This window comes from Chanos chanos, chromosome 2 (assembly GCF_902362185.1).
Source record: "Chanos chanos chromosome 2, fChaCha1.1, whole genome shotgun sequence".
NCBI classification, from domain to species: domain Eukaryota; kingdom Metazoa; phylum Chordata; class Actinopteri; order Gonorynchiformes; family Chanidae; genus Chanos; species Chanos chanos.
This window is the reverse complement of record NC_044496.1, coordinates 37,070,998-37,085,273: the sequence shown is the minus strand read 5'-3', so window position 1 is coordinate 37,085,273 and position 14,276 is coordinate 37,070,998. Positions and strand designations below refer to the sequence as shown.

General features: G+C 42.6%; 1 protein-coding gene across 1 annotated transcript in view; it reads right to left on the bottom strand.

Annotated features, from left to right (window-relative positions):
• Positions 1-501: 501 nt before the first annotated feature.
• The window catches only part of roraa (RAR-related orphan receptor A, paralog a), a 204,828-nt gene continuing 191,053 nt past the window's right edge, over positions 502-14,276 (bottom strand). The window contains exons 3-11 of the mRNA XM_030766065.1: positions 13,746-13,831; positions 12,054-12,195; positions 9,692-10,087; positions 8,910-9,031; positions 8,310-8,442; positions 6,767-6,874; positions 5,319-5,429; positions 4,370-4,482; positions 502-3,921 (exon numbers count right to left, since the gene is read on the bottom strand). Coding sequence (XP_030621925.1) covers positions 3,757-3,921; positions 4,370-4,482; positions 5,319-5,429; positions 6,767-6,874; positions 8,310-8,442; positions 8,910-9,031; positions 9,692-10,087; positions 12,054-12,195; positions 13,746-13,831 — 1,376 coding nt within the window. The 3' untranslated portion in view covers positions 502-3,756. The remainder of the gene's footprint in view (positions 3,922-4,369; positions 4,483-5,318; positions 5,430-6,766; positions 6,875-8,309; positions 8,443-8,909; positions 9,032-9,691; positions 10,088-12,053; positions 12,196-13,745; positions 13,832-14,276) is intronic.

The following is a 14,276-nucleotide window of genomic DNA, read 5'->3' as shown; positions in this document are numbered from 1 at the left end:
CAGCGACCCACTTTTCATTCTTGCTAGTTTCAGAACTTATCAAAACACATTCTCCCTGAGTATAGGACACTCTTTCAGTAAAAAGCACCTTCATACGGTTATGCCATTGGACTTTGACTGGATTGTCGTTCACAGTTGGGAAATCTCTAAATGTTGTTCAGTATTATATGGCATGCTGGCCTGCCATGAATATACATTACACTTTCAGCATGTTCGAATTATTACAACATTCTTCAACGTACACGCTTAACATCAGCCAGCAGACTGCTGCTTGGCTAACAGTAAAAAATTTATTGATATACTAGTGGTTAAAAAAAACAATGTTCCAATACTCTCATATAATTTGAGATGAGTGATATAAACCCTAATCATTCCTGTGTTTACTGAACTGGCATAAATTACCTGCTGTGGTGAACTGGCCAGGCTATGAAACAAAGGAATAATAATAATAATAATAATAAAAGAACCAGGTTTGATGTCAGCTCACACGGAGAAGAGATCAGGTTCATTTGAACTTCCTTCTTTAGTTGAGCGCATGTGCCTGTTTAGTTCTGTGATGAACAATCTTTCAAAATGTAACAATAACTCCTCTTTCTTACTTTTTTATGGAAAATGCTACAAAATCTCCACTTATCTGAAGTCCCTCAGTGAAAACAATGGACTACAGAGTAAATTCAAGGGCTGAAGGAGAAACTAAAAGTGGGGAAAACAGCTCCAAAAACGATCATTTCAAACATACATGAGAGGACATTTTCCCTGAGGACAGCAGGTCTTTGAGTGAATGTGTGTGTGTGCGTATGTGTGTGTGCGTGTGCACGTGTGTGTGTGTTTTCACATTACACTGTAGAGATATGGGAATCAGTACAAGGAGCCAAAACAATCACAAGTAGATATTTTGTTCATTTCTGTTTCTCTGGGTAAAATGAGAAAAAAAAATCAAACATATTTCTGGATTATTTGGGGATTTTCTAAAAGTCACATCATGGTTAGACTGGAATGCCAGACGACAATCTGTTTCTGGACAGACACAGAGCAGAAACAACAACTATGGCACAATTAAGGGTTTCTTTTTTTTCAACTCACACTCAAAACAGGACAAACAGGTATTCTAAAAATAGCACTTTTTCTACCCATAGTCTTGTTCCCCCAATTTCACAAAAACACCAATTCAAATTATTGCAGGAAATAAGTGCCATCCCTATTCACCGTCTATCTTTATCTCACTCGCTTTCTCTCTCTCCCTCATTTTCAATCAGCTTATGCACTATACACGTTACAAAAATAGAAGTTTTACTACCAGACAAGGCTTTGAATAGTTTATTCTCATATTCTCTCATTTCTTTCCACTGTCTGTCTTTTAACTATCATCACTGCTGGACAGAGGCCTTAGAGAAAAGCATGTTTAAAAGAGCTCCACACTAACACACATGAGCATACACACACACACACACACACACACACACACAAACCTCTCACAAAAGCACACATTCACAAACTTCAGAAACACACTGAAAACATTACTGGGACTTGAAAAGTAAGGGATGTTGAATTTCACCGTTCATGTAAGTGGGTCTTATTTGTAGAATAGGATTTCTGATTTGTTGGCTTACACTGCTACCAGCCACTAGATGACACCATTGAGCTGTTCTAAATGGTTCACTAGTCCTGTCCCAGCGCAGACACTGCTGTTTTCTCTCACTTGGGCTGTCTGTACATACATAACCTCTCTGGTTCCCTCTTTCTTAAGCCACAACATAACTGAGCAGAAAAGGAGCAAAATGACAAAACAGTTGCTCTGTCTGACTGGTTGTAATGTGCTGGGAAATCTCTCTCTCTCTGTGTCTCTTTCTCTCTCCCTCTCTCTGTCTCTTTCTCTCTCTCTCTGCTGTGGGTGTCCAGCTCAGACCTGTTTCCAGCTCAAGACCAATGACAAACTCTGTCTATCACTGACGTCAGGCTCCTCAGCTAAAGAATGCCATGCCGAGTATCACAGCAGCCAACCAAATCTCAGAGCACTTCAGCACAGACCCAGTGTCTGTTGTAAACCTTCCTCTGTCAACACCATGGTTACAGGTGTGCCAGTATGTCCCCTAAAGTCAAAAGCTCTTGTGTTGTTAGCGTGGGCTCACAGATGTCACTTCCATGCCTCTCTAAGCCCTCCCAGCAGCCTTTTCATCAACATAAACACCTGCAAACTGCTGTCAGCAGAACCGTGCGCTTCCACAACTAGCCATCGTGACTGTGGTATTCATTTCTGTTGGTCTTTTTTTTGTTGTTTTTTTTGTTTGTTTGTTTGTTTTTGCACATGCAACACGTCACTAAGTAATATACAAGTCTTAAATTAAAGAAAGGTGCCAAAAGAAAAAAAAGTGCCAGACCAATTCAACAATTAAGAATAATCTAACTACTAATATCATACATGTTATTTAAAATAGATTCTATAAACATTACTTTTTTCTGTATAGTAAGTACTTATAGCCGTTTACCCTGTAGGACACTAGAAAACAGGTGGAATGGATCCTTTTCTTTGTGTAGGTGGTCACCGTTTTACCGGGACCCTCCACCACAGAGGGATTAACAGCAGGTGGCTTGGCATTTTCTCACTAAAACAAACCATGACGGATGGAGTCTTTGACAGCTTAAGTAATCTGCATTTTTTTTCATTAGAATTACCAGAATTCTTCTTTTTTGTTTTGTTTTTTTTTTTTTGTTTGTTTTTTTTTCGACGATTGTCCATAGAAAGGTGCCGCTTCTCGTCACCGTGCCGACGGCCCCACTCCACACTCCAGTGCTCTCTTTCTCTCTCTCCTTTTTTTTTTTTTTTTGTTCGCTCCTTTTTTTTCCCACTGTCAGTTTGGATTCTGAGCTCCGAATCCCCCCAGATAAAACACTGAACATGGGAGAGGAGAGTGGACTGAACCTGGCCAAATCACACCCACTGCAGAGGACACAGGCCATGCTAACGCTTGGATAGATCTGAAACCATTTCCCTACTGGATATCTCACAGTATCCAGTAAGTTTCAATGGTTAAATAAGAGGGGGAAAAATCTGACTTGTTTAATATTAATACCAAATATTTTCCAGATGGAATAAATTTTTTAGTGATGAACAGAGCTTGATAGCCACGTAGCTTGCAGCTGACGTGACTTAAAGAAGAACATTTAAAATGCTTCCATCAATAGTGAAATACTTCAAAATTCAAAATTCTCTTTGTGAGAGAAGCTTTTACTTTTCAGTTTTTCTTTCTCTCTCTCTCTCTCTCTCTCTTTCTTTCTCTCTCTCTTTTTTTTTTTTTGGTTGAGAAAGGAGTCAAAACAATTTCTGTTGATCTTTAGAAATAATCGGTGGAACATTCTGGAACTGTATGTGTGTGAGCAGTTCAGGTTCAGCCAGAGAGAAACACGCACTGTTTTCTCATCGTCATCTCAAATCCCCTGGGCTCAGCATCCAACCTCTGTCAAAAACACAGGGAGCCATTCTCCCCCTCAAAAAAAAAAAGGAAAAGAAAAAAAAAAAAGAAAATTAAGAAAACACAATCAAATCCACCCCGTTCTCCCTCCAGAGAAAAAAAGGGAAGTGTGTGTGCAGTGTCGGCAATCCTGATGTGTGCGTGAGTGCGTGTCTGTATGTATGTGTATAAGTGTGTGTGTGTGTGTGTATCTGTTGGTGTGTGTGTATGCAGGGCACTGGTAAAGTGTCTTAAATTCATGCTTGACATTCCCGACGGTGTAGCCAGTAGGGGGTGGGCGGGCCCGCTAGCCGTCCACAGGCATGGACTGCTCAAAGTCCGAGCCAAAGAGCTCCTTGTATAGGGGCGGGAAGTGGACACGCACAATGTCTGGGTATATTGCTTTGAAAGCTGTCAGCTTCTCTGTATGTCTGCTGCACAGCGCTCGCAGGGTTGACACTTTGCATATCAACTGCAGAGAGAACAAAGACGTCACGTTATTTTGATCCAGACATCCAGACACACACACATGCACAGTCTGGCACAATGTTTGACAACATTTAACATGCACACTCACTCAGCAACGTTCAGAAAGCAGACAATTTTTTTTCTGTAAATATTTGATGGCTTGTTTCCCAATAAATGTAAAACAAAACATATGGCTAATATTCTGTGTACTTCATCTTCTTTCTCATCAACAAATTCTATCGTGTCATTAATGCCGTAATTGAGGTCAATCTGTTCTACGATGGCTCTGAAAGTACAAAAACATGTAATATGAGGATGAGAGAAAGGAAAAGGATTGCTGTCTGAAAAAAAACCTCTAAAGTACTCTAAAAATTGTCTATAATATGTCTGGCTAGTCTGTCTCTGTGTGTGTGTCTGTGTGTGAGTGTGTGTGCGTGTGCGCGAGCCTGAACCTTTGTCAGAATGCCGTCCTCTCTGTGGTTCTTCTGTAGAACATGCTGAAGTGCCAACTGGATCTTCTGCTGAAGTTTCTCCACCTTCACCTTCTCCTGAAGCCAAGACCGGTCTACCATCACACACACACACACACACACACACACACACACACACACACACGGAGACACAGAGACATAGAGAGAGCACAGGACATAAATTAACCACTCTTTATGACACTGTACTGAATATTATGTATGTGGTATTTCGTACGCAGCATTTCGTATGTTAAATCTCAGACTGGACCATAGGACTGTAAGTGACAGATCAAATCACAGCTGTCACCTCAGTGTTACAGTACTAATATACCTACACTACTAAAGCTAAAGACATGTTAACTGGGAGGTTTTCACATTAGAGCGGGAAAAGCTGCCTGTCAAGGTCACTTTGGGAAGAGATTACGGGGAAGGCCTTCACACCGGACCAAAGTCATCCTCGTCTAGGACATGCGCCATGAGGGATAAGGAACCAGAGGAAGAGCGTGGATTAGGGGAAATGTCGGAACGACGCGATCGGTGAATTTCCCATTCACGGCTTATTACAAGCGCTTTAATAATGCATTAGAAAGCATGTCATACCAACTGCATAACAGCCCAAACAAAACTGAACTAACTAGCAAAATTCTTCCCTTCCACCATTTCATTAGGGCACAGTGACATTCTATTACACTAGGATGTGTGATTCTGCACTTTTGTGTTATGTCTGCTTGATTTTTTGCACTTTGTAGGTGGATTTGAGATGACTGGAAAAGATCCGTTAAATAATACCGTTTTAATATTGCTATTATGTATGGCATATAAATTATAGATATGCCTCTAATGTATTATGAAGCGGATATTTATAGTGTTACCAAGAGGTGGCAGCTCTTTAACTTGCCAGACACCTTTGAGTTGTATGACAGCAGCTTACCTGCAGACATCAAGACGAACGCTGAGAACAGGGCAATCTCATCCTCAGACAGGTGCATAGAACACAAGTTTTTCCCAAACTCGAAAACGGAGCTGATCAAGTCATCGCAGCCTGCCAAAGAAAAAGGCACAGGGAGAGAGAGAGAGAGAGAGAGAGAGAGAGAGAGAGAGAGAGAGAGAGAGAGAGAGAGAGAGAGAGAGAGAGAGAGAAGGGAGAGAAAGAGACAGAGACAGAGGGTTGGGTTGAGAAATAAAAGTGCCAGTCTGATCCTTGATCTTCATCGGAGGACACACACACACTCAGATGGGAGAAAACACAGCGACACAACTCAGCAACATCTCCTGCATTACAGAGGCTTTTTCCCCTCTGCCTGCACATTTCCTCAGTCAGACACTAATCGTATTATGGCAGATGAGTGTGGTTATGCAACCGTGACTGAGGTTACTAATGAGAATTTGAGTCAAATCAGAGAGTAGAGGTAGACACACACACACAGACAGGCTAATGTCAGTACAACTGCTCCACCCCCCAAACCTGTCTTCCTCATGGAGGACAGAGGGTTTTCTTCTGAGGTCACATACACACACACACACACACACACACACACACAGAGAGAGAAAGAGAGAGCGAGAGAGAAACGAACACACAGAATCTTAAATAAGACAAAAGTGTTTGAAAAAGATGGTAGAGGATTTTCTTCTGAAGTCACATGCACACAAACACACAAATACAAGCAGAAACACATAAAATCATAGACACACGTGCACACACACATAAACACCCTTATCTCCAGATTTATATATTCACTCTGGCATTTAGACAGCTCTCTGTCTCAGAGGGCTGTGGATGCACAAAGAGAGAAATATGGTAGTGGGTTTTCAGTAATGTCATGGCATTCAAACAGAAATGTATTTGCTTACACTGGAGAAATGTTCAGGCTGGATTATGGCCATGCCGAGTGTTGGTTTTGATGAAACACTCTCGAAAGGCACTCAATCACCCTTATGCTGTTTCCAGATTCAAGCCATATGCAGAAAGTACACACACACACACACACACACACACACACACACACACAGATCTGCTTTGCACACACACTCCAGCTGGGAGAATACACAGCAGACCAAGCTGGACATAAGATGCAAGTGCTTTTCTGTGTGTGTGTGTGTGTGTGTGTGTGTGTGTATGTGTGTTTGCAGATATTGACATTTTTGCCCATTTAGTCACCCTGCTTTTGAGCTTGTGCTGGTATCTCCCATAGGTGGTTGATGAACTACATTGAATCTGAAAAATTTACAGAGCTGGATAATTTTGCTGTATTTCACACTCTCTCTCTGATCACACACACACAGACACACACAGACACACACAGACACACACACACACACACAAAACACGCTCTCCTCACAACTCACACACTGTCACTATAAAATGGTTGGCGTGCTTACCTAATGACTTAAACACGTCAGGCCCAGCATATTTTCCATCAAAATAGACAGCGTTGTTCTGTGGGTCAAAGGCACGGCACATTCGGACAAACACCACCTCCAACGAGCCTGGAGGGAGAGAGAGAGAGAGAGAGAGAGAGAGAGAGAGAGAGAGAGAGAGGTGAAAGAGACTAAGTATGCTATGAACTTTTTACCCTTTAAACAGTCAGTTCACAGCCAGATCCTGTGCGATTTCTTATTTCTCATCAGCAGTGTTTTCTAACCGAGAGTGTTTACGCTGTTAGACACCCTCTGGCCATCACACTCACAACTCGTGACTTTGTGTCATCCAACCAAGAAAATATGGCTGCATTTAATTAGGGTTTTTTTTCTGTCATTTTTTTTTTTCTTATCAAAAACAAATTCTAAATCAAACTGACAAGTGGAGTCAACATGCTAGAGAAAAGAAGCGTCTAGAGAGAGCCTTATATCCATATTGAGCTGGGAGTGTGCTGATGAGTGTGTGTGTGTGTGTGTTGTCTGTGTTTACTGTATGTTTGCTGCTGTTGTTATTGTTGCGTGTGGGAGGTGTGACTCCTGCGGCGTGTCTTCAGTCTTGAGTGGATTAGAGCAATAAAATATGATGAAACAGAAAGTCATGCTAAAGCTTTAAGAGAATGGCATGGGTTTAAAATGGTTCTTCACAAGGTTGAAGAAACTCTGTCTGGATTTCAGTTGATATTAACACCCTTAACACATGCTGCATTCAGACACGTTACACACTCACAGACAACTGGAGCAGGCAGAGGGCTTTGTTTATTTATTTGTTTGTTTCATTCTTTCTGTCTTTCTTTCAGTGCACACTGGGGAGTGGTTTGCTCAAGTTATATTATCTTACTGAAAATAGTGGTACCACAGGACGAAAGTCCATCTAAGGTTTTCCTTTGTCTCATAACATGTAGCGGCAAGACTGTCCCTTCTGAGACATCCTGATCACCGCTGCAGTGATGTTCACTGTTCTTCTCCAAATCAAACGACAGTGTTCTGATTGGCTGCTGCATGATTTTGGTCAGCAGTTCATAATTGAGTAATTATGTGAGCCAAAAAGTGTTCAACTTTATATGACAACGCGCACACTCACACACACACTGCTGTCACCCTGTCACAATAGAAGGGGTGTGAAAATATGGTTTGAAGAGAGCATAGCGTTAGCCTGTGTGGGGACTTTGACCTTGTCCCTGTGGTTATCATTTAGAATGACTTAAAACGAGGCAATAAGACAAAACAAGGAGAAATCTTCATTTCCAGTGTGCAAAAGCTCTACTTACAAATACAATACAACACAGTGTCATAGTGTTTTTTTACTACAATAAATTTCTCAAAAGGTAGTAGAGCACAATACAGCTCTCAAACAGGTTTCATTCAATTTTATTGTATTAAAGACAGAGACAGTTCTTCAAGACAAAGGCTAAGCCAATATCCCATTGTTTTCTTCAAAGACAAACATTTTAGACCTAAGTAACTACCTGTGACCTTCTGACAAGAAAGTGTGTGGGTGACTGACCTGCTTTCAGCAGCACAATCTGGTCGTTCTGACAGAGCTCCATGAAGCCATCGATGCGTTTGGCGAATTCCACCACGTACTGGATGGCCTCAGTTATCTTAATGGCACACAGCTGCCACATGACCTCTCTGGGCTGCAGCAGAAAGACAGGATGAGAGAGAAGATGGAAAAGGGTGAACTTCAAGTTATAACAGAGGATTTAATGTAATACTTATCAAAAGGGAATTATAAACTATTATGAAGGGAGTTTCTGGAACATTGGGAATTTTCCAGTTGAATATATTGTGAACAACAAGCTATCCAGCTTTCATCAACATCCCAGAACACCGTAACATGAAAAGAACATCCTAGAAATGTTATGTGCAAACAGTCACGTAGATTATTTAAATGAGCCATTCTCAGAATTTTCTTGGAATGTTCTTGCTACGACCAATTTATTCTGGTTAATCTTTTGGGAATATGCTGGCTGCGATTTCATGAACCAGTAGGGAATTGGTTTCACCATTTTGAGGACAGAAAGCAGATTTTGCCTCTTCTGAATGTGACAGGAGTGAAAAACGGTGGTGAGCTGGCCTCTTTGGTAACTCTACCCTCGGTTACCTTATTCTGATAATTCTCCACCTCCTCCTGGAGAAATGCCTGCCAGGTCATCTGCTGGAGTTCCTCTCGCAGATACTGACACGTCTCCATGTGGGACTTTGAGATGTTCTGAGCCAGATGCTCTGCAATAAATGCAACACACACACACACACAAACACACACACACACACACACATACATACATACAAGCACACCAAAGTCAGAGAATTGGTACTAAAACACACCTGAGCTCAATTCATACTGACAATGATATGGAAAGGTGTTTTCATACTGAATACATGAAAACAATTATCAGCACCCCAAATAAAGGAAAACTGGATTAGTGTGAGTATGTGTTTGTGCGTGCGTGTGTGAGTGTGCATGAACATGCATATATGTAATATTTCTAAGAGAAACAAAGGTCATATTTGCTTTCATTAAAAAGGGAGAGAAGGAGGGAGGGAAAAAAAACACAAAATTATAAGAAATCCAATCATGTTGAAAAACACATCTGTTAAAAGGAGTCCCAAAGCACTAAAGAAAGCTAAAAAAAAAAAAAAAAAAAAAAAAAAAGAGAAAGATTTCCCCCGACGCGTGCCCTGCTGGATCCTGATTGGCCCTAATTAAAGGAAACTAATTACAAAAAAAGAGGCTCTTTTAATGAGTCCCCGAGATAAGTCTCCAACCTCCTGCTATTTTAAGCCACCTTTGTGTCGTTTGCCCCACGGTTGAGTTATTTCCCCTCTTTCTACTCCTTCTATCTCTCCCCTTCCAATATTCCTCCCTTTCCCACCAATCCTTACCTAGCTCCGCCATGGAAACGGTCGGGGACGTCTCCCCGTTGGTAAAGGAGCAATAGGGAAAGAAACCGGAACCAGGAGTGAAATCGCAGATAGGTTCCGGTTTGATGCCGTTGATGTCCAGTCCGGACTGGTCGGGTGAAGGTTGGATGTCCAGGTAGAAGCTGCTGACGGCCGAGTCGGGCTTGCTGCCGTCCGGAGTGTGTCCGTCCATGTAGCCACTGAGGTCGTCATGGAGCTCGGTCAGGCCATTGGCCGACAGGCCATAGGTGGGTGTGAGGGGCTCAGCCTCCCCCGGCTGCTGCTGGTGGTCTCGCTGCTGCTGCTGGAGCCGATGTTTCTGCACCTCCGCGTAAAGACTGTCCCTCTGTTTCTTGGACATACGGCCAAATTTCACCGCTGTGTGTATGTACGTGTGTGTGTGTGTGCGAGGGAGGGGAAGAGAGAGAGGGAGAGAGAGCAAGAGAGAGAGAGAGAGGGAAAAAAAAACAACAATAATCAAAATCTCTTCCCTCTGGAGAGCGCTGATCTAAGGCTGGCTGCTTTAGTCTAACAGCGCTGTGTTCCTGGCTACCCTAGAGGAGCGGGTTTTTATGAGTCCCTCAGGGCATTAGAGCAGTAATGGGTATGAACCACTCTGATTCCATTCTGACATCTTTACAGCATTAACTTTCCTCTCACTTTTACCTGCCACACTCAAGGAGGGATAAAGCCCAGACCTAGGCCAAAATGACTCACTCTTTTAAGGCATTCAGAGAGCAGCCCCTACTCCACTTCCAGCTCAAAGGCCATGTAAAACACCACCAGTACAACAGCGTCCCTTACACTGCACACTTTCACACTCTGTCACTCCTCAGGACAGGAGTGAAAAAAACAGACCAGTGTAAGTGGTAAAGATGAAAGAGTAGGAGGAAACGACATGAAAGACCAGACCGGTGCAGAAGAGAATAATGTATGTACTGAGCCAAAGATGAAATAGAGATGTCTGAATTGAGACAGAAACGAAATATCAGCTTCAGCTGTTTCAGCTCTTAGAAAAATAAATTTAAATACATAAAAATAACATAATGAAAGTGAGAGAAGAGGAAGGAGAGATGATGAGAGCAGGTGGAAGAGAACAGAGGTGAATGGATTTGATATGGAGGAAGAGAACAGATAAAGAAAGAGAGGCCTGAGTATAAGCTGAAGAGGGGCAGTGTTAGGTCATGATGGCAGTCGGAGATGGAGAGATAAAAGAGGAGAAGAATAGAGAAAAGAACGGTGGGAGTCAGAGAGATAAAGGACAGGTCTGGAAGGGCTTGGCCCTGTGTGAGAAGACTGTGTGTGTGTGTGTGTGTGTGTGTGTGTGTGTGTGTGTGTGTGTGTGTGGCAGATGGGGGCCGTTGTGCTGGATGAAGTCAGAAGTCACCTTGCCTTGTCCTGGTTGTGTGTGAGAGAGATCAGCCCAGAGACTCAGAAGGACTGGCCTGATTACAGCCTACTGTCACAGGCCACAGTAACACAACCCAGCCGCAGGCACCGCAGGGGGCCCCTCACACATACACGAACACACAGGCGCGCGCGCACGCACACACACACACACACACACACTGCTGCTCACCTGTGCTCCCGTTAACGCTGCTCACCTGCGCTGTCTTTAATGAGGCTTTCTTAATGATTCTCATTTACTAAAAGCTACTTGCTGTCACACACGGCCCTGAGTAGATCTGCCCTAAAGTCTACAGCAACAACTGGCTCGTGAAAGTGAGTCACTCTACATACATCATCTCGTTTGCATTAGCAAGATGGTCACATGATGCTCCCATCTCCTGGAAACAACTGTTACGCACTGTAATTATTCATAATCAGCGATCAGATTCATTTTTCTCCAGTACAGTACACCGCCTCAGACCTCAGGCCTAAGGATGACTGCCAACTACAGACCCCTCCCTGTTTTTCTACACTTAGCTAAGCATTCTCAGTGCCTTTCACCTCACTCAGACATATGTGTGGAGCTCCAGGCTCTGACAGAGTTTACCAAGGCCTGAAGATCAAGGCAATACACTGCATCTTTTCCCCTGGACTAAAAACAGTCAAAATACACTGAATCCTCTCACCTGTCACTATTCACTCATCTCAATAAAACAGCAAAACCATTCCTGATCATAGAAGTGTGTAGGGATTCAAATTAGAGTATGTTACAACAGGTGTAGGTTCACGCAAAATGGGCAATGCAATTTAGTGACTGTCACTCAAACACAGATTAGTGGACAGTGGAGTGTGGGGCCACTGAGGCTCCTCTCCACTGCAGGTCTCTTTGTGATTAATTTGTACGTCCTGAGAGCCGAAGAGCCCCCCCCCCCCCGGTGCTCCCCTGAGGACTCACCGTCCCGTGACATGCCCACAGCCAGACACTTCTGCAGCCTACAGTGCTGACAGCGGTTACGGCTGGTACGGTCGATCAGACAGTTCTTCTGACGTGGGCATGAGTACGCTGCATTACTCTGCTGACTCCGCCTGAAGAAACCCTGAGGACAGAGAGACAGAGAGAGACAGAGAGAGAGAGAGAGAGAGAGAGAGAGAGAAAAACAGAGAAAGAGAGAGAGAGATTGGGGGGTGGGGGACAGAGAACATAAACATGTGGAATCATACCATGACACCATTCACACTGCACTCTGGAGAAAGGAAACACAACAGTTTTCACATCCAGTAGAGGCCCATTTGTTGTAAAAACAGTGTGGTGACCACTGGCGGTTTTATTATTGTAGCACCAGTTCAGCGGTTACATCATTACTGTGAAGGCTAGCACCGTTTATTTGACTGTGGTTTCTTCTCTCTGGGGAACTGTTTTTTTTTTTTTTTTTTTTCATGTTGTATTTCTTGTACCCCCAGCAGTCCACTTAAATAGAGTCACTGCTACACACACTGCTTCCTCAGGCTAAGCTATTGTACTGCTGAGGTGGATAAAAGCCTGTCTTCTCCCCATAATTGTGGGTGATGGTAAATTTGTTTGAGGTCATTAATGTTGAATAAAAGGGCTCAAACACCACACTACGATGGAACAGCCCGTATTGAGCTCATTCTTTGTCTTTTAACTTAATGAATTGATTCGAACACATCATTAACATACCCCAGTCCACTGCTCGATACACATATGTCTTAATTAGTTGCTCGTTGGCTGTTTAATTACAAGAAAACAGCTGACAGCTGCCAAGTTGCTTTCTAATGGCAGTCGTTATAAAGCTGGGCTATAACTGCTGGTGACGGCGAGGACTCTTTAATAACCGGGTGATTTATGGTCTACACTCGCATCCTAACACATATCATTAAACGACGCTCTGCCAAAAGTCATTAGCAATCATTAAAGATACATTTCAGCAGTTTGTTCTTCAGACTTTTCCCTCTTTCTCTCTCTCTTTGTTTTCCTAAGTGTTCGCGTGAGAGGAGGGAGCACTCAGTGGAGATGCTGAACAGGGTCCCTGTCTGTCACGCGTGGCGGCCAGCAAAGACGGCGCTCGTCTGTAGAATACTAATGACTAGCTCGATGACAAGCAGCAAACAAGAACACACAATAAGCATAAAACTGCAACCGTCTCTCCTGAGTGGCTGGCATATTTTAGACAGCATAAAAGGTAGCTTCACTTAAAAAAAAAAAAAAAAAGAAAAAAGTTTTCTGTGAAACTGCTAATGATTCTCTGAAAATTCAAAATTCAAAAGCACTTCTGTTTCGGTGGTTTTATTTAGAAAGAGGACAGGAGCAAGAGAGAGGGGAAGAAAAAAAAGATTTTTTTACGATCCTAGGAAGTGCAGAGAAAAACATGGGAATGAATTCACTTTGTGCTGATAATTATAAAACGCTGCAATGTTCTCACTTGACCACATTAGCAATGATGTCTCCGGTGTTTTAACAATGTTGTTCTTTTAAAAAATTCTCTTGGTGTGCCTTTCAAATCATTTTCAAAATTCAAAAGGTACTTCATTCCTTTTTTTTTCTCTGTGTGTCTCCATTGTCTTCCGCTTTATTCTTTCGTTATTTCCTTTTAAACACACACACTCACACACACACACACACACTTACCTTGCAGCCTTCACATGTTATCACTCCGTAATGGATGCCAGACGATTTGTCTCCACAGATCTTGCAGGGAATAATTTCAATTTGAGCTGCAGAGAAGAAAAGGAAAATGGGAGGAAAAAAAAGAAACAAAAGTCAGAATTTTTTGCTGTCACCATCACAGCAGAGCACCATAAAACACAAGGCTTCAGAAATAGTCTGTCTCAAGCTACCTATAATTCTGGCTTCACAGCTTAATGAAGAGACCATATTGATTTTTAAAAAAGGGACCTCCATAAACTAAGGCTGTCTTAGTATATCATTTATGCTGTACAAAGTACACATCCAATAATAAAAACAAGCTGCATTCACCCACAGACCCTTTGGATAAAATAACAGACTAACTGTGTGACCTAGTGTTACACTCAACCACATGACTGGACTCATCTCACTGCTGGAAAACTGCACTCAAAGATGCTTTTTAGACTTCAAAGCCATGCAAACCCCAAGAGAAAGTCTGCTGGCCACAGAACCAGAGAAGATTTGCTCTGTGGT